The sequence below is a fragment of the Melopsittacus undulatus genome, chromosome 7 (assembly GCF_012275295.1).
Source record: "Melopsittacus undulatus isolate bMelUnd1 chromosome 7, bMelUnd1.mat.Z, whole genome shotgun sequence".
Taxonomy (NCBI): domain Eukaryota; kingdom Metazoa; phylum Chordata; class Aves; order Psittaciformes; family Psittaculidae; genus Melopsittacus; species Melopsittacus undulatus.
Window position 1 is genome coordinate 5,610,586 of NC_047533.1, and position 18,637 is coordinate 5,629,222.

Below are 18,637 nucleotides of genomic sequence, written 5' to 3' on the forward strand. Positions count from 1 at the left end.
TCACCAAACTCAAGGAGCACCCACTAGTAACAGTAGTAGGTATGGTTTGAAGACAAATATTGCTCAGGAACAGGAAAAGAACATGAAGTGGACTTACAGCCTCTTCTTTTTGTCCAATAGCATCAGTGTATCAATGAATTCTCCCCAGCCAAAATGAACATCTAGAATGTATCCCTCAGAAGTGCACTGATGCACAGACACCATTGATTGCCAAGTCTAGATCAAGATAAAAAGGACTGTTCCATAAAACTCAATTCCTTTTCTAGTGTGAGATGCCCCTGCCCATGGTAGGGGATTGGAACTGGATGATCTTAAGGTCCTTTCCAACCCAAACCATTCTATGATTCTATGAGAACTCAAACAGTAACACTGGCAATGTTTCTCCTGCACATAAAAAAGACTTAGGAGGTGAAGCAGCAGCAGGTTGAACGCTCAACACAAACTTAACTTTTGCTTTCAAAACCATAAAGGAATGAACAATTTTCCAGATTGGATTACTCAAAATATTTATTCACAAGTACATATGGTATTAAACAGCTGTGAATGTTTTCCAACAGACACTGTCAGTAGCAACACAAGAGGCTCGGATGAGAGCTGCCAAGTGCACAGTTCTAGGCAGCAAAGAGGAAACTGTGAAAACTAAGCCTTTCTATCAGAGGTGGTCAGGTTTCTTCTCCATCCTTAGGGAATGCTCAGTTCCAGGTTAGTACAGATTGCTTCCCCAGGCACAAATGGAACCAAGCAGCAGCCATAGTGCAGCATCAGATGGCCACTGCAAGCACTAGAATCAAAGTCACATTTGCAAACCCACCGCCAGATTTGAAAGGCAATGGTCATTAGGGTTTATGGCTGTCATGTAAGATAGCTGGTGCTTCTGCAAGAGGTTCTGTGGAGCAATCCCTAAGCAGGAAACTTCCTACACCCCACTTGTTCTGGAAACTCATCTGTTACAACACTGGTGGCGATGCTAACATTCATTCAGGCAGTTCAACAAGAAGCAACACCCGCCTCAAAAGAAGTGCTTTAAAGATGCCCAGCACTATACAGAATCACAGAGTGGTTCAGGCTGTAAGGGATCTTAAAGCTCATTTAGTTCCATGGGAAGGGACACCTTCCACTAGGTCAGGTTGATCCAAGCCCCATCCAACCTGGCCTACAATGAGTCATAGAATAGTTAGGGTTGGAAAGGACCTTAAGATCATCAAGTTCCAACCCCCTGCCATGGGCAGGGACACCCCACACTAAACCATGGCACCCAAGGCTTTGTCCAACCTCGCCTTGAACACTGCCAGGGATGAAGCATTCACAGCTTCCCTGGGCAACCCATTCCAGTGCCTCACCACCCTCACAGTAAAGAACTTCCTCCTTAAATCTGATCCAATACAGCATCTGGTCTCTGTGTCCTAAGGCCTGTATCATCTGCCTGATACCTGGCTGTAGATGAAGTGCAATAGATATGTCCTTCTATGCATTTTGTCAGGGCTTAGCTCTAGGAATGGTAAATGACAGTATTAATGTACCTGCCTACTGCTTGCATTAGGAAGAGAAATTCCACAGGCATTAGAGTAAGAAAACTAAGACCAGTTTTAAACAAACAATGACACAGGTTTTCATAACAGCACCTTTATGGAACACAAGGTTAGCTTTAGACAAGTGCCAGGTTACATGAACTTTCAGTCCTCTATATAAAGAAAGCAATCCCAGCTTTAGTCCATCTTGATAAAACGTGGAACACTCATTTATAGACACAGTGCTTGGGTTATTTCCACAGTAAAAAAAAGGGCTTTCCATTACAGTGCTGGGAGTGGTTAACAAGAAAGTTACCTTATCACATTTGCTTCCAGAGAATAGTAATTCTCTTCCATAATGTCCCAATGTTATTAGGATTTCAGAACACACAAGCAATGCAATCCTAGTTAAAGAGGAACTGTAAGTAATGTAATCTAAAGACCAAATCCTTTTCATCATTACAGACAACTGTAAATATATATTTGCAAGGGAAATGAGATTCATTTTGGGGAATAAAAATTCCATCTCTCCACACAATAAACAGAATTCCTTGCCAGTAGAGGACTACACTGTGCATGGCTTATCAGCCTTGAAAGTCTGGACTACAGGCATATCCAGCTACATGGATCAACAAGCAACCCCTTCAGATCCAGCAGCTTTGGTTTAATGGACGGAAACTTTGGCCTAGTGTTCAAACAAACACAATTACCTACCAGCAACAAACAGGTAAGACTGGATTTCGTAAAAATAAAGCCAAGTGTGATACTTGCATAAAGTCAGTGCCTTGATCCTTAAAAGCATTGCTAGAGGTGACTTTACCTTAAAAACGGGCAGTGCTTAGGTTACAAAAGAGTATTTATGCTGATGGAAGAACTGGCTCTGCTTCAGGAATTCAACAGATGAATCAGATTTAGTAGTAGATTTATTAATTTGCTGGGATTTACAACGAGGTGATAATGTCTGAAACCAAGGAGACACCAAAATAGGTTTAGCCAGGAGGTTTATGGCTTCCAAGTCAAATTCATAGACCAGTGTCAGTCCTTTGGGCAACTGAAGATTAGCAGACAAAAGGTAAGCGGAAGCCAGGTGCTGCACTGATGTCTTGGAGACGGTATTCCAAAGTGTCTTCTCTTACAGCAATTTCCTTTTCTCAAACTCCTGCAAACAGCACACAGACATAACCAGTGGTGGGGGGGAAGAAAACACTTCTATCACTATTCATTTTAAACTACTTTGTATTTATCTTAGCAAATCTGATTTTAAGCATTAAACACTAAAATATAAAATGCATACTGGGGAAAAGAGTAAGCATTCTCCCACTTCACATTAACAAACTAGCTACGAAAAACCAGTAGTGTTAGTCTACAGTTAGTGACTGCACTGCTGCCAAAGAACCATTTGTTCCCAGGCATAGCACAACAGGCTTGAGAAACACTAATTCTGTGTAAGAACTGCAATAGCATCCTAACAGTAAAGGACTCAAGCCAGGGACGCATCTAACTCAGGATTTTCATTGTAGTAAAGGAAAAACAACAGAAGTGAAGAATCCCACTGCAGCCTGTGAGGATGATGTGCTATACAGTTGGCACAGGGGAAAAGAAGTACCTAGCACAGCTGAATTATACATCTCTAGGTGTGAAGCAATGCCTTTTTCTTATATGCATGAAGATAAAAGCAAGTAATCCTATTTCACACATAACTTTTTCAGCTCTATGTATTCAGCCATAGTTCTGACTTAGTACCTAAAATAGAGACCTCCATGCTAAGGCTCTCTGACCTCAAATACCCTGCTTTCAAAGAGTGTTTTCATATGTTAAATTAATTCAGGTTATTTACACTCAGAAAACAGAATTCAACAAGTTGCAACACTTTAAAGCAAAATGGAATCTCTATTTTGCTGCTGACTTGTCTATAAAGGCAACACTAAGTGGGTATATTATCTAAGTAATAACTGCAGCTTGTTCAGTCAATAAAGTCCTTATGTTTAAGTTCAGAGCTGCAGAATATCTAGGTAAGAGATGCACTCCCAACTTGTATTCCCCCAAAAGCAGCTGGATGAGCATATATACCAATTCCCAAGCAACGAACCTTGTAGATGGTGCTACCTAGCTGAGCAGGAGACATGCTGACAACAACACCAGCACTCTGAAGAGCTGCTATCTTCTCTTTAGCTCCACCCTTTCCTCCAGCAATGATTGCTCCAGCATGACCCATCCGTCTGCCTGGAGGAGCAGTCAGACCAGCTATGAATGACACTACAGGCTTGGCATTTGGACCCTGTGAATAAAGCAAAGATCCTGTTACATGGGGGAGCAATTCCAGATGGCAGGTTTATGTATGTATTTTCAATATAAACTAGGCAGGCAAAGGTATGAAACAGGCAGAAACCTCAGACAACACAGAACCAAGAGTCCAAGGAGTATGAAATGCTTTCTCTCCTTATCATAAACCAGAAGTAAGCCACAAGGATGATCAGGAGTCTGGAGCACCTCCTGTATGAAGACAGGTTGAGAAAGTTGGGGCTGTTCAGCCTGCAGAAGAGAAGCTGCATGGAGACCTCAGAGAAGCTTTCCAGTATCTGAAGGGGAGTTATAGGGATGCTGGGGAGGGACTCTTCATTAGGGACTGTAGTGATAGGATAAGGGGTGATGGGTTCAAATTTAAACAGGGGAAGTTTAGGTTAGATATAAGAAAGAAGTTCTTTACTGTAAGGGTGGTGAGGTGATGGAATGGGTTGCCCAGGGAAGCTGTGAATGCTCCATCCCTGGCAGTGTTCAAGGGCAGGTTGGACAGAACCTTAGGTAGCATGGTTTAGTGTGAGGTGTCCCTGCCCATAGCAGGGAGGTTGGAACTGGATGATCTTAAGGTGCTTTCCAACCCCAAGTATTCTGTTCTATGATTCTCTTTCTTATAGAGCCATGTATATTATAAGAAACAGAATGTTCCTACTAATGTCATTACAGGACTGAAAATCTAAAGATGACATTGCTCTCCAGATAGATTTCATCTGGATAAAGCTCCTATTTCCAACCCTTTTTCTTTAATAGAAGTATGACTTTGATTTCTTTGCAAGTAGAAAGGAGAGACTGAAGTGAGTTTTCTCTGACACGGCAAAGACACTGGCTAACTATCAAGGTCTCTGGAAGTAAGTTGTTTAAGACTTACAGAGTTATTTTCTCTCAAAAATGCTGCTGCATCTTCTTCAGCATTTCCTCCAATTTCTCCAATCAATATGATCCCCTCAGTATGAGGATCCTTCAGGAAGACATCAAGGCAGTCAATAAAATTAGTTCCATTGAAGGGATCACCTCCAATCCCTGAAAAAGAATTAAAACCATTAAAAAAAAAAAGATGACTGACTGAAGATAATGATGCTGCATTTACAATAAAAGCTTCAAAGTAAGTTTCAGTATGAACAGTATTCCCAAAGGCACATAAAAGGGGCAGCTCTGAGGGCTTTTCCCAAGTCAGAATATGCCAAATTCCTGCTCCAAATATCTACCCATACAATTTTCAAAAAGCTTTGGTATCTGAGTAATCACCTTTCAAACCATATGCAAAATATGATGCCTTATACAGAAGTTCTGTATAAGACACAGCAGGACCAACAGCCCAGCTCTAGAATCTTGCTGTAAGAAAAGTGAATTTACTTAACATATCCAATTAAATGCCTCAGAATGACCTACCCCTTTATAATACCAAACCTCCTTGAAAACCTGTTTCCAAACTGACATCGTGTTTGTTGGCAGTTCTTTGTTCAAATCTCTTGTTTTAGGCTTCTATTAATCTGATGCAGAAATGGTAACAGAGAAGGGTTATACTCTTCACAGCACACAGGCACCTCAGTTCTCAAGATAAGCGCCATTCAGCAATTTCTATGCTTGCAAAAAAGACATTACTTTGGATTTCTTCTTGTAAAGAAGAAGCAGATCAGTGTAGGTGCAAGAGGCTGAGGAAACCTACCAACACAAAAGGACTGCCCCAATCCAACTTGCGTTGTCTGATGAACAGCTTCGTATGTCAGGGTTCCAGATCTTGACACAATACCTTGAGGAAAGAAAAGGTGATAAACTTAACACTAACATAGTTAAGTGCATGATTAGAGGTCTTATATTAATGAAAATCACTTTAATAAACTGAACATGAGATGCCAGGTTTTCCAGAACATGAAAAATCTATATCAGATTCTGTCTATATTATTACTTGGTTGGCATTTTGGACAGTTAATTGTCAACAGACTAAACCTGCAAAGTAGAAGAATATACATCTGTATGCAAGTAGCTGATGCACTGAACTTGAAACAGCTCAACAGTTAACAAAAGAATCCTATATTAATCCCATCTCCAGTATGGCCAGGCACATGAGATCCTTCAGAACAGAAATACACTGCACAATGAAAGTCACCACTATTAAGGTGCATGTTGCTGCAGCTCACTGCTCTACAGTACACATTCAGCATCTCCATTACAGTATTACAAGAGACCACAACCCCAGATTTAAATTCAGGATGGAAGGTAGTACACAGCCTAGACCAGGGGCAAAAATATCTGCATGGGGTTTTGGTCCTTTTTCCAAGTAAAGATTTCTGTTAATACTACAAAAGGGAAAATAAAAAAGGTCATCATCTTCCATCTACTTTAAGCCATCTAAGAAGGAATATAATAAGTATATTGCATAAACAGAAGAAAAAGTATACCACTAGACTAGTAACTCTGGTTTTATCAAAGGCTTATACTGCTGGACAGCTCAGATGTCTATTAGCAAAGGGTTTTTAACTTGCTACGTTTGCAAAGAGCTTCCTGTTTACTATCAAGATCAGATTGCCTCAGAGAAGCTACAGATAAAGGTCCAAAGACTATATTTATAGCTTGCATCCCAAAATTAACAAATGATTCCTGGACACCTCCAGTAATAGAAAGCTGGGGAGCACATCACCAAAGGTCATAGGCTGGGAGGATGGGAAAGTTACATATTTATTCCCTAACCCTCGGATCACCATGAAAACATTTCCAGCATTGGTGGGAGCACCTGGATTTAGGATTTCATGTTTAGGATTTCACTTGATGTGCTTCACATTCAGACTGTAGTATCCTGTGACTACAAAGCATTTCTTAAGAGCTTGCTATGGCTGACTGACTGATATTTAGGCTTTCAGGATTGATAATGGCAACGTTCACTCACAAACTGAAGGGCAGACAAGCTGTTACACAGTGTGTTAACTATTTTCAGGGCTGGATGTAACTAGCCTCATGAGTAAGAACACCAGAGCACCATATTTTAGCTTTAGATGATGCATAAATATTCAAAAACTCACCAATTCTTCCCTTCTTGTGAATGTGACCAGGCATGATACCAATTTTACATTCTCCAGGCTAAGGAAAGAGTGGGAGAAGTCAGATGGAACACTCAAACCATCACTAAGAATGGTTCAGCCTTGGAGCAAATCCAGAAGTCACTTACATTGATGACTCCAGGGCAGTTGGGACCCACTAGTCGAGTCTTACCCTGCCGAAGCAGTCTGTGTTTAACCCGAACCATATCCTGCTGGGGAATACCTTCAGTAATGCAAACAACTAAGGGCATTTCTGCATCGATTGCTTCATTGATCGCAGCAGCAGCAAACGGAGGAGGTACATATATAACAGTGGCAGAAGCACCGGTTTGTTCTTTGGCCTACAATGGACATAATAAAAAAGGTATTGAGTATTTAGTGGGGCCGAAGAGAACATGTGGTAACTAGTTATTTAAAATACATCTATTTACAGGCATAAATTAAGTAAATTGTTCTGGGTTAACTTACTATAATCCAGGCAAGTGTTAAATCCAGTGAAAATGGGATATACACTGTGCAACTAAGGAACTGAGAACCACTGGCTGGATAGGATCTGCCCCTTGAACGCCATCATAGAATCACAGACTCATAGAATGGTTTGGGATGGAAGGGACCTTAAAGCTCACCCAGTTCCAACCCCTGCCATGGGCAGGGACACCTTCCACTGGAGCAGCTTGCTCCAAGCCCCTGTGTCCAACCTGGCCTTGAGCACTGCCAGGGATGGGGCAGCCACAGCTTCTCTGAGCACCCTGTGCCAGAGCTTCACCACCCTCCCAGGGAAGAACTTCTGCCTAACACCTAATCTAAACCTAGCCTCTTTCAGTATAAAGCCATTTCTCCTTGTGCTACCCCCACATGTTGTAAAAAGTCACTCTTCAGATTTCTTGTTGGCTCCTTTAGGTACTGGAAGCTGCTCCAAAGTCTCCCTGGAGCCTTTAGTAATAGAGGCTGAAGAAGCCCAGCTCTCTTAGCCTGTCTTCAGAGCCTTAGGTAACAGTTAGCTAAAAATTCATCATACACACCAAAATCAATGACGAACTAGTCGCATGCATCAAGTAAGTGTATCAGCCTCACAGTGGAAGCCAAACTCATGGCTGACCACACTGAATGCTCCAGCTCTTACAAGGCTTCTACTTCACTCCATGCACAGTGACATCCATGGCCTAAATGTCTCTTCAGTGTAAGCAATGACATAAGGAGCCCCTCAGCAGCATTAAACTGTTTTCCCTCCAGTCACTGCTGCAAATTACCTCCTTGACAGAGTTAAACACAGGCAGACCCAGATGAGTTTTCCCCCCTTTCCCTGGAGAAATTCCTCCAACTAGATTGGTGCCATAGTCCAATGCCTGCTGGCTGTGAAAGGTGCCCTGTGAGAGAGAAAATAAGTAAAGTTAAAAGGCATGTAATAGCACACAAAATGAACCAAAAGCAGTTGATATTACTTTTAATTCTGAAGGCAATTTATGGCACTTAAATTTACAACAAGAAGGGAAGCTTTCACTCCATATACACCAACACCTGTTTTAAAGAGCGCATCATGTTTTAGATTCAATCAGAATATGCTATGCTTTTCCTTTTAAATCAGAGCACTGTGGTTTCACACTAAAGTATATTTTGTTGTGTGTTCCTAATACACCTGCAGACTTAACAGCCACATTTTATTTCCCTTATCAAGCCTGGCAGATGACAAACACCATAATGAAACAGAAGAAATTTGCACTCTCATCCATGACTAGCTGATAGTTGTAGTAAAAGCAGCCTTCTCCCCTTGCAAAGGTGTAAAAAAAAGGGATGTGAGAAAACTATTAAAAATATTGAAGTAAAAACAGAAACAACTCATAGGCATTGACATTCAACAGCATTTGTGAAAGAGGCACTTCTAAAATGATAAGTTTTTGTAGGTTCCTTCAAAACTCCTTTTACAAAGAAACCCTTTCAGGTGGATACAATAAAAAGGCTGAAGAGAAAAACAAGAAGCAAGAGTAATAGAGGTGACTCAAAACCAAGTTTTAAGCTTGGACACAAGTGAAGAATGCCTAGTATGATTGAACATGAGGGTCTATTTGGACCAGAGAAAGGAAACCACACTGCTGAAGGAACCTTTCTGATCATGATGTTCAGCTTCCCATCAACATAGTCAAAGCCAGCATAAAATCCATTTTATGTTATTAGATTTTTTAGCCAACTAACTTTCTGAACTCAAAGGGTAACAGAAAAAATCCTTTATATACATACCTGTTTGCCTGTAAAACCCTGACAGATAACCTTTGTATTTTTGTTAACATACAGGTTTTTCCTTGATGCTGTGTAGGAGCAGTGTCGCACGCCATTCTGTTGCACTAGAGAGAAAAAAAAAGAGAGTGCAAACCATTAATCTACTGCTTTGCTAGTCAAAATCATCCTACAAAGTAAGTGAATATACATTAATGCTTATATCAAAAGATTAATTGATCCAGAAGCTCATATTCTGTAAAGCACCTCTTAAAGCTGCATTCAGTGCTTGTCATTAAACACCTGCAGTTCACCCTATCAGTGTGATATAACAGTTTGCTAGGAATCATAGAATGGTTCCAGTTGCAAGGGACCTTTAAAGCTCATCCAGCTCCAACCCCTGCCACAGGCAGGGACCCCTTCCACTAGAGCAGCTTGCTCCAAGCCCCTGTGTCCAACCTGGCCTTGAGCACTGCCAGGGATGGGGCAGCCACAGCTTCTCTGGGCACCCTGTGCCAGCACCTCAGCACCCTCATGGTGATGAATTTCTTTCCTAATCAGGCTAGGTATTTCTCATATTGAGTACTTTGTATCAGAATTCTTCACAACAAACAACAGACAGAAACTTCTTAACCATTATTTTCATTTGCAAATGACCATTCTCTGTCCTCTAAGAAATTCTGCACAAAGTGACAACGCAGAACTAAAATCCCTATATCCCAGAGGCTGTTACAACATCAGTACTGTGTTATACCTCCCACGAGTGTGGCACAGTCTATACTAGACAGTGAGAGGATACTGAAGAGGCTGAAGATCTCTCAGCCCAGGTGAAACCTAATGCCAAGCAAGACATACAGCAAGGAGACTGTTTTCCAATGGATGTCTAGCCACAGGAGCCTGGGCATCACTTGGGCTTGTGAGGAAAGAGCTCACCAGAATGCGTCTATAGAATGATTTTCAATGTAATTCTTACAACTCTGATACTGAAATACAAAACATAACAACACAAGTACAGAAAAAAGAGCATAACGCATGCTGGTATCAGAGAGACAAGGAGAATGACTGCATCTCTGCTGAAGGGAAAGATGTGTTGACATCAAGTGATTAAAAAAGTAATGCAGAGAATGTCACCAAAGCTTGAGATGAGGAGGAAAAAGAGGTCTTCTGGTATAAAAAGGATGCACACATTGCCTGTATTCATGGCCATATGCTTTTTCAAATACCAGAGTTTTGAGGGGATCAGAACTGATTTACTCCCTGCAAGTGTTTTAGATAAAAACTGTTTTGTGCTTAGAGTGAATATAGGAGGGTCCAATCCTAACACAGAAACTGATACCACAGCACTACTTTATACCTCTTCAGCTCCTTTAGAACATTACCCCTTCACATTTAAGGAAGTAAAAAGTGAAGTTGAAACAAAAATATTCTGAATCCTGCTCCCTGGACTGTTCCGCATACTTAAAAGGATGGATTTTTTCTATTTATAAGCTTTTTGTAATAACATAATTTCAATGGGGTATTAAAAAAGTGCAGAACATTTAAGATCCATGTATACATGTTTCTACCACAGAGCTACACAGCACTCTCCTGCAAGTACTCTTGCAAGTAAATTTTAGTTATATGCTGCTTTTATGCTTTAATTCTATTCCAAAAGAGTGAGAAGGAAAATAAAACCATGCCAGAAGAAGCCTACAGACATCAGTGCTATTGCTGAACCTGAAGTCCTTCCTCTGTTCTTAGAGAACACTGACAGCACAGAGCTTCAACTCCAACCATGTCCTGCTGTTCTTTGAGGAGCTGTAGCAGCACCTCATCTTCAGGCCATCATAAAAGGAAACTCAGCTAGATTTGAAAGAGAAATGTATGGACAAGAATGCAGAAAACTTGTAACACAAGCAGTGAAAGGGTATGCAGTGTTTTAACCCAAATCACATCTTCATCCAAGAAGAAAACATAGAATCATAGAATAGTTAGGGTTGGAAAGAACCTTAAGATCACCCAGTTCCAACCCCCCTGCCATGGGCAGGGACACCTCACACTAAACCATGTCACCCAAGGCTCTGTCCAACCTGGCCTTGAACACTGCCAGGGATAGAGCATTCACAACCTCCCTGGGCAACCCATTCCAGTGCCTCACCACCCTAACAGGAAAGAATTTCTTCCTTATATCCAATCTAAACCTCCACTGTTTAAGTTTCAACCCATTACCCCTTGTCCTGTCACTACAGTCCCTAATGAAGAGCCCCTCACCAGCATCCCTGTAGGCACCCTTCAGATACTGGAAAAAAGCACTAATGGATGAATCATGCCTGAAGGTAAAATAATGAATAGGGTGATGAGGCTGGCTGTGCAATGGTAGAGAAAACTCTTGCTACAGCTACACAAGACAGCACAGCATGGTCTTTGTACTTGGCCAACACCTCAGCCTTCCTAGGCAGGGCTGCAGTACCCTGTGTTGCAACACCAAGCCATTCAAATGCACAACTGGCAAACAGCAGCCTGCCTCTAGCAAAGACACAAAAGAAGCAGAGAAACATCTGGGCTGCTGGTTAGGAGAGCAGGGCACCAGTCTACCTGATCCCAGCCATCCAGGCAATCTCTCCTGGGCATTGGATGTGACCAAGTGAAACCCAACCCTAAGGAAAGCAGATGATGATCCCCTTTGTAGAGATGGAGATGGGACGTGAAATCCGACCCTAAGGAAAGCAGAGGACTATCACCTTGAGCAGCTGCTACAGCAATGACCTACCAACAGCAATGTTCTGCAGGACACCCAATGGGCTTGTGCATGTGCATGTTTTGAAAGCCCTCTGATGTGCCTGCAAAGGTAAAGAATAAACAGGCAACACTAATTCAGATCTGTATTTTACATGTAGTGTCTGTGCTACACCTTTCTCTTTACCATAAAAGCAATTCTACAGGCCCAATTCAGCTGTCCATTCCACATCTATTTTCAGATATTTGTAACCTTGCACAAATATGTTTCTGAAAGCTCAAGTTTGTCAATTCTCAGTTTTGAAAAGACTACAGAAATACATTTTTCAAGGATAAGAAGCTCTTGAGCATTTTCCATGCTATCAAAGTACCAAAAAGAAGGGGGGGAAAAAGGCACTGATAACTGAAAGACAGATTAAATTCTACAGAGCTTTGTATGGATTTACTCTTGAAAATTTTATGTACCTCTTACATTACTGAAGAGTCCTGGTTCAGAGAAAATAGAGCTGGTTCAAAAAAGATATGCTATAGGCTTGAACTTTTTACCTGCTTGAGAGAGGCAGTTTAGCATGGACACGCATCTAGGAAGCAATACATTTAAGATACATACGTATGCATATCACCTTGCATTTTCTGGGCTGGATGACTGAATTTTGGGGTTTTCTTAAACTGACATGACACAGCTCTCTGTTTCTGCTCATAGCTCTGTCTGAAGCAGAAAGGTTTGCCCAGTTATCAGCACAGCATGGGCATCGGTCAAGAAGTTCTGCTCTCCGTGGCACAAATGGCAAGTCCTGGGTATAAACAGCTGGCTATTTAAATATTAAGAGGGATACAAGATGAGAAACAAACAGGTGGGAAATGGCATGCCTAAGTTCACAGCAGATAAGAGTCAGAAATAGAACCCAAGTTTCAGTTTCCAGCCAGGACCTTCATTCACCATCTCATCCCGCTTTACAACGTCCAACACCCATTCACACAATTGCTTTTACTAGGCTAAATCTGGGTGCCCAAGTTTAAAAGCATGCTGCTACAACAAGACAGGAGGGGAAAAAGGAAAAACACAAAAAAAGAAGGAAAAAAGTTGTGTTCTGCAGCCATGAACCAGTAAAAGCCAAACTCACTGCTGATGCTATTTTAATGCACACGTCTAAATTACAGGCCACGTTACGAAGGTGCAGGCTCCAGATGAAGTCCTAGAGCATAAAGACAAGTCTTACTAACCCCAAATCAGAGTGAAAATGCTTTATTTTGTCAAATCAGAGTTCTGATATAACATTGCTGTGTCCAACAAAGGCCTGTTACAGACTTTTAGTAGAGTATTAAATACGAAACTGGATAATCTTTCCCAGGCAATCCTTTCACTTCTGCCCCATTCCTGTTCTGTTTTGCATGCTTTTTGGTTTTAAAGTTCTACAAAGAATAAGATGCATTTATCTTGGCTTTCTAGTACTTTAGCTTCTACACAGCTACAAGGAAATGCACTGTGGCACAAACCTATTTTCATCTATGGTACAGGACAACCAAGTAGATATGAAAAGTGCTCAAATACCAAAACCCTGTTGTCCCAAGATAGACTTGAAAAGGAAGAGCTAAATTTAGCAAAGGGGTATGAGACTGTATATCAAACATAAGTTGTTTTACAGCAAAGAAACCTTGGAAGAAACTAAGGGACAGAGAGGCTGATGGTAGTTGCTCTGGCATTTCCAGGGAACAAGGCCCCAGCACAGCCCAGAGCTCACTACAATACAGGAGGAAAATGCAGCTACGTTTGCTTCTAAGAGAACCCCCACAATCTGTAGCTTTGAGAAGGGCTTTAACTTGTGCATTACAATTAAGAAGCCTGAAAAACACCCTATTATTTATAATGAAGTCCAAACATGCATTTACATGTTACTAAGAAATCTGACCCATCTACAAGCCATTATAAAGCACTCATTGAATGCAAATACTGTTTACACGGAGCTTTCCGGCAACCCTTGAGCAGCAGCACTTCCCAAGCACAAATCTCATTTAAAACATACAACCCAAGCTATATTTTACAGAATAGTTCAGGTTGAAAAGGACCTTTAAAGGTCATCTAGTCCAACCCCCAGCTTATTTGGGTTGTGCAAGCCACATGACAGTATAGATATTCAACGCTATACTTCTTCCTCACTGAAACTACCTGTCATTTTCAGGACTTCTTCCATGATTTCCTAGAGCTATGGACAGGAACCCAACAAAGTGCCTCACTGTTACCCACATTTACATCAGCTCACCCCAAAAAACGAGTAGAGGTTGGAAGCTGAGCTAGCATTTGAGGGTGCTCAATATAAAAGCCAGGGGAAACAGCAAAGATTCCTTTCTAAGAGGACCTGAGTGAATACCTATGTTGCTACTTTTCAAAGTAACAAGTGAAATCCTTCCTCTATTACTCCCTGAAATAACCAGGGAACTTGCAGATCAAAGGAAATATTTCTCATTTCTGTTACCTATGTCAGGAAAGAGGAAAGCCTTAGAAATCATATAGGCTCCAATACAAATGGGGAAACTGGAGGCTCTGGGGAAACCCAGGGAAGGATAGAGGTCTAAAAACCTCTACTTAAAATGCCAAGAAGTCTTTTTTCCACACATAGATTTCCCCCTTCCCTTATTTTCCATCAGTTACAGACCTTCTGTTTATTTCTGAGAAATCTTGTCAATATTTTGTACATACTCAATTTGCATTATTCTGACCATCTCCTTTCTTATTCCTCTGCCTACGAAATCACAGCCTGAAGAGGAGAGAACAGAAACAGTTCTGGACAGCTTCTGACATTACAGAAGAGTAGAGACACTTAAAAGTTTGGCAAAGACCAAAGTGCTGCAGGAAATGTCAGAGTTTAATGACAAGAAGCGTGATATTAACAAGAACATTCCACCAGGAGTTTCCCATCCTAGCTCTTTATTAGGTTTTAGTTGTCATTATCAGGCCGTATGTTCACACACACAGTTATGTCTGAATAATTCTTTCCCCTCCCCAAACCATGATACAGAATTCAGCCTTAAACATACCACTTACTTTAGGAGAAGCTGATCCTTATTCACAAAGAAGTTTTCTTGCTATTGAGTGATTGCGCAGAATATTTTACTCCTTGGATTAAGAGGATTATGTGCTCAGAGGATTTCCAGGTATCACTCATCTTTCTCTTGCCAAATTCCTGTTAATCATGGAAACCCCTATCTATGAACATGTTAGGAATTGAGGAATTTAATTAATCAAGCTGGAAAGGACAGATGCAATGGCTATGCTACACCCACCACATTGAAACAAAACTGGGAATAATAGGAGATGACATTCAGAGAAAAACAGCCCTATCAACACTCCTCTCTTTCCTAATCAAAAATCCCCACTCCTTGCACCTTTGCTCTGGAGACAGGATGAGAGCTGGTCTTGTTCAGCCAGAAGAGAAGGTTCTGAGGATAGAACTCACTACAGTCTTCCAGTGCCTAAAAGGGATATACAAGAAAGCTGGGGAGTGGCTTTTTACAAGGGTGTTTAGTGGCAGAACAAGGAAGGGGGAATGGCTTTAAACTGACAGAGGGAAGAGTCAGATTAGATATTAGGAAGCAATCTTTTACCATGTGAGGGTGCTGAGGCGCTGGCACAGGGTGCCCAGAGAAGCTGTGGCTGCCCCATCCCTGGCAGTGTTCAAGGCCAGGTTGGACACAGGGGCTTGGAGCACCCTGCTCTAGTGAAAGGTGTCTCTGTCTGTTGCAGGGGGGTTGGAACTGGATTAGCTTTAAGGTTCATTCTGCCTCAAACCATCCTATGATTCTATTGCAATGGTCATCACCGGCTACAGGGTCCACAGAAGACACAATGGCATGTTAAAGAACAGCTTTCTTCCAGATCTCTGAAGCTGAAACGAAGTGAAGCACCTCAGTGAAACTGTAGGTCCTTGAGGAAATAAATATGGTCTTTACAGCACAAATCAGCTATTTCTTGTAACCAGCAGACTGCTTTTCCCCATACCTACCCCACTAAGAACACGTGCAGCTAAAGGGCTGTGAGCTTCCCTCTTTCTACACTGCTGACACAGAAACAACCAATGAATCCTTCAGGTTGGATTGTTATTTCTGCAGCAATTCTTTGCCAGGGTTATTCACATTATTTACTGTAATCTTTTAATCTGCAAGCTCTTCGAAGCTTTCTAACATGCTCAGAACATAACATCCCTAATCCTGACTCTTCCAATCACAGCTAAGGTGCCCATAAACACTCTTCAAAGTGTGGTATAGACCAGCACAGGTCTTACTTGACTCCATCCATATACAATCAGTGCTCTGAACTGACCTTTGAGCAAGCACTGACATACTTCATCCTATGTTTTCACAATTTCCTGAACTGAACCTTAGGGATACGCATCCTGCATGTTTCCTTCAGCATCAACAAAACCAGATATTGCATCTCTTACAACAGAACACGCTAGAAACTCATGCTTTTAAATCACCAAGAGAAGCAGATGTTAAGTATCTGCTACTGAAAACATGTGTACAGAGTACAAATTTAAGGTTTCAGCAGCCTTTTCTCTCTTTGTAAAGAGTATTAAACTAACAAAGGCTACCAATGAAGGACTATTTCATCTTGCAGAAGTTGCTTTAAGACATGAACTGCTGCAAACAGAACACTTCTTGAACCACTTACACTACCACTTCTCCTTTACACCCCCAAATCACTTTAAGCATTTCCAAGAGTAGCTTTGCTTGAGTACAATTAAGCTAGACTGTAATGCTACATTCCCATCTGTTCCCCTCCATCAGAACCAATTCTTATCAGACTCAGGGGAGCCAATTCAAAGAGCAGAAATTAACAGTACAGTAAGAAAATACAGCTTTGCTCTCATGAAGGACAAGAGGTAGGAATGGATACCTCAAGAGATGGTAGGTGTGCCACAGGAACAACTCAGCTTACAGTGGTGTGGGATCACATTACTAGACCCTAACCTGTAAGTTGCCATCACACCCAGACAAAACACAATGTGTGCAGCGAAATGAGGTCGTTTAAGTTTGCCCACGCATTCTTAGCTGCAAGAACCACGATTAATGCACCAGTCCATCAGTTTAGATCCCAAGAAAGGGCTCTTGTTTGTGCCTGGCCATACCCATACTGGTTTCAGTACAAGATGCAGCTTTAACTGCGCAAAAAAGCACACTGAAAAGGGAAAACAAATAAAAAGGCATTTTATTTCTTATTGTGATGTTTAGAATGGCACATGTAAAAACTTCCAAGCAGAAACAGGAGTCTCAGACTGCCCCTGTTCACAATTAAAGGCAAAGAACCTTACTCTTGACAACAAAACCAACTTTCCCAATGTGTACTGCAATCATAGCGCAATACAGTGACCTCAAGAGGTCTCTAATCAAAACCACAGCTCCAAGTGTCTAGAACCAACTCCATGAGCTTCCTCTGGCCCTCGTCGAGGGCTTAGTAGTTCCGGAGAGAAAACAACTCTTCCGGGTCCCCATCCCTGCGGTGACCACAGGAACTCTTCCTAACCCTTAAACCCACCTTTCCTCCCCCTTGCCCCTACAGGAGCCTACCCCCTCCATCCCTCCGCCCCGACGAGCGGCGGCCGGCTCCGGATAACAGCCCCCACAGCCCCACCACCTCGCCGGTCACCGCGGGGCCAAGGCGGAGGGCTCCCCTCCCCGGGTGACCTTGCCCCGCCGTAGGCCCGGCCCCTTCCCACGGCCTCCAGGCCCCGGCCATGCACTCCCCCACACACCCCTCATACCCCGCGGCCTACAGCGGAGGGACAGCCCGGGGATGGCGGGGGGCAGCAGGCCGCGGCGGAGCGCGGTTGCCAGGCAGCGGGCAGGGCCCGGCAGCGGCCGCTGCCCGGTGCTCGGTACTCACGGCGGAGGAAGCGGCCCAGCAGGCGGGCGGCGGCGCGGCTGCAGTGAGACATCGTCCCCTTCGGCAATGACACCGGCCCGGCGGCGGGCGGCCCTGCGCGGCGCCTGAGCACTGCCCACCCCCGCCCCGGCGTGGCGAGGGGCAGCCCTCGGCGCGGATTGGCTCGTTGTAGAGGCCCCTCTGGTGGTAGAGCCAATCGGAAGTGAGGCGGTGGGGAGGGAGGGGGGTGCGCGGTGCATTGTGGGTGTTGTAGTCCGAGCCGTGAGGTGGTGGCCGGGGTGGTGGAAGGAGGTGACATGGTGACGGCCGGCCCGGGTGGGTTAAATGCGGCCAACAAGTGCTTTTGATGGCTGTGCTGTGCCTGCCCGTTGAAAGCCGCCCTTATATGTGGGTAGATTGGCAGTAAAGGTGAGGAGAAGCGTTCCAAAGGGGTTGCGGCTGAGGAGGCTTCCTGTAGGTGTCACAAATAGTCAGGTTTTGGTGTCTTCTAATTGAGTAAGTGATATATAAACCCACATACAAGTTAATTGAGCGATCCAAGTGAAGTGTTGCCTCAAAGAGGGTACATATAGGCCAAAAATATGGAAGAAATGCTTCCCTGCGAGGGTGCTGAGGCGCTGGCGCAGGGTGCCCAGAGAAGCTGTGGCTGCCCCATACCTCAGTGTTCAAGGCCAGGTTGGACACAGGGGCTTGGAGTGATTGGAGCCGGATGAGCTTTAATGCCCCTTCTAACCCAAACCATTCTATGATCTATGCTGATGGACCTCTTTGATAGTGATTTGCTTGAAGCACTGTAGAAAGACAGCAAAAACCCTGTCCTGACTCTGCTAAGCAAGTGCTGCAAGACATGAGGATACAGCAGTGGTGCTGGGAAGAGCCATGCAGGGGTAATGGGCAGCCTCATAAGAGAAAGCCCTGAGCACCCACTGCTGCATTGGGGTTGAATGGTTTGAGGTTAAATTACATTTTAAAAATTAAAACTGCTCATT

The 18,637-nt window shown here is 43.0% G+C and overlaps 1 protein-coding gene across 1 annotated transcript; it reads right to left on the reverse strand.

Moving 5' to 3' along the window:
* Nucleotides 1–1,607: 1,607 nt before the first annotated feature.
* Nucleotides 1,608–17,779, reverse strand: SUCLG1 (succinate-CoA ligase GDP/ADP-forming subunit alpha). The gene is made up of 9 exons (XM_034064818.1): nt 17,649–17,779; nt 9,077–9,180; nt 8,092–8,208; nt 6,970–7,182; nt 6,824–6,881; nt 5,473–5,556; nt 4,675–4,826; nt 3,598–3,786; nt 1,608–2,667 (listed from the first exon to the last, which is right to left on the reverse strand). Exons 1-9 carry the CDS (start codon nt 17,698–17,700, stop codon nt 2,641–2,643), a joined length of 996 nt encoding a protein of 331 aa, XP_033920709.1. The 5' UTR covers nt 17,701–17,779; the 3' UTR covers nt 1,608–2,640.
* Between the last annotated feature and the right edge of the window lie 858 nt (nt 17,780–18,637).

Coding starts and splice junctions, on each gene's coding strand:
- SUCLG1 (XM_034064818.1), bottom strand. CDS start 17,700: ATGTCTCACTGCAGCCGCGCCGCCGCCCGCCTGCTGGGCCGCTTCCTC. Junction 7,183..8,091: donor TGTTTAACTCTGTCAAGGAG/GTAATTTGCAGC, acceptor TGTCCATTGTAG/GCCAAAGAACAAACCGGTGC. Junction 6,882..6,969: donor ACTGCCCTGGAGTCATCAAT/GTAAGTGACTTC, acceptor CTCTTTCCTTAG/CCTGGAGAATGTAAAATTGG.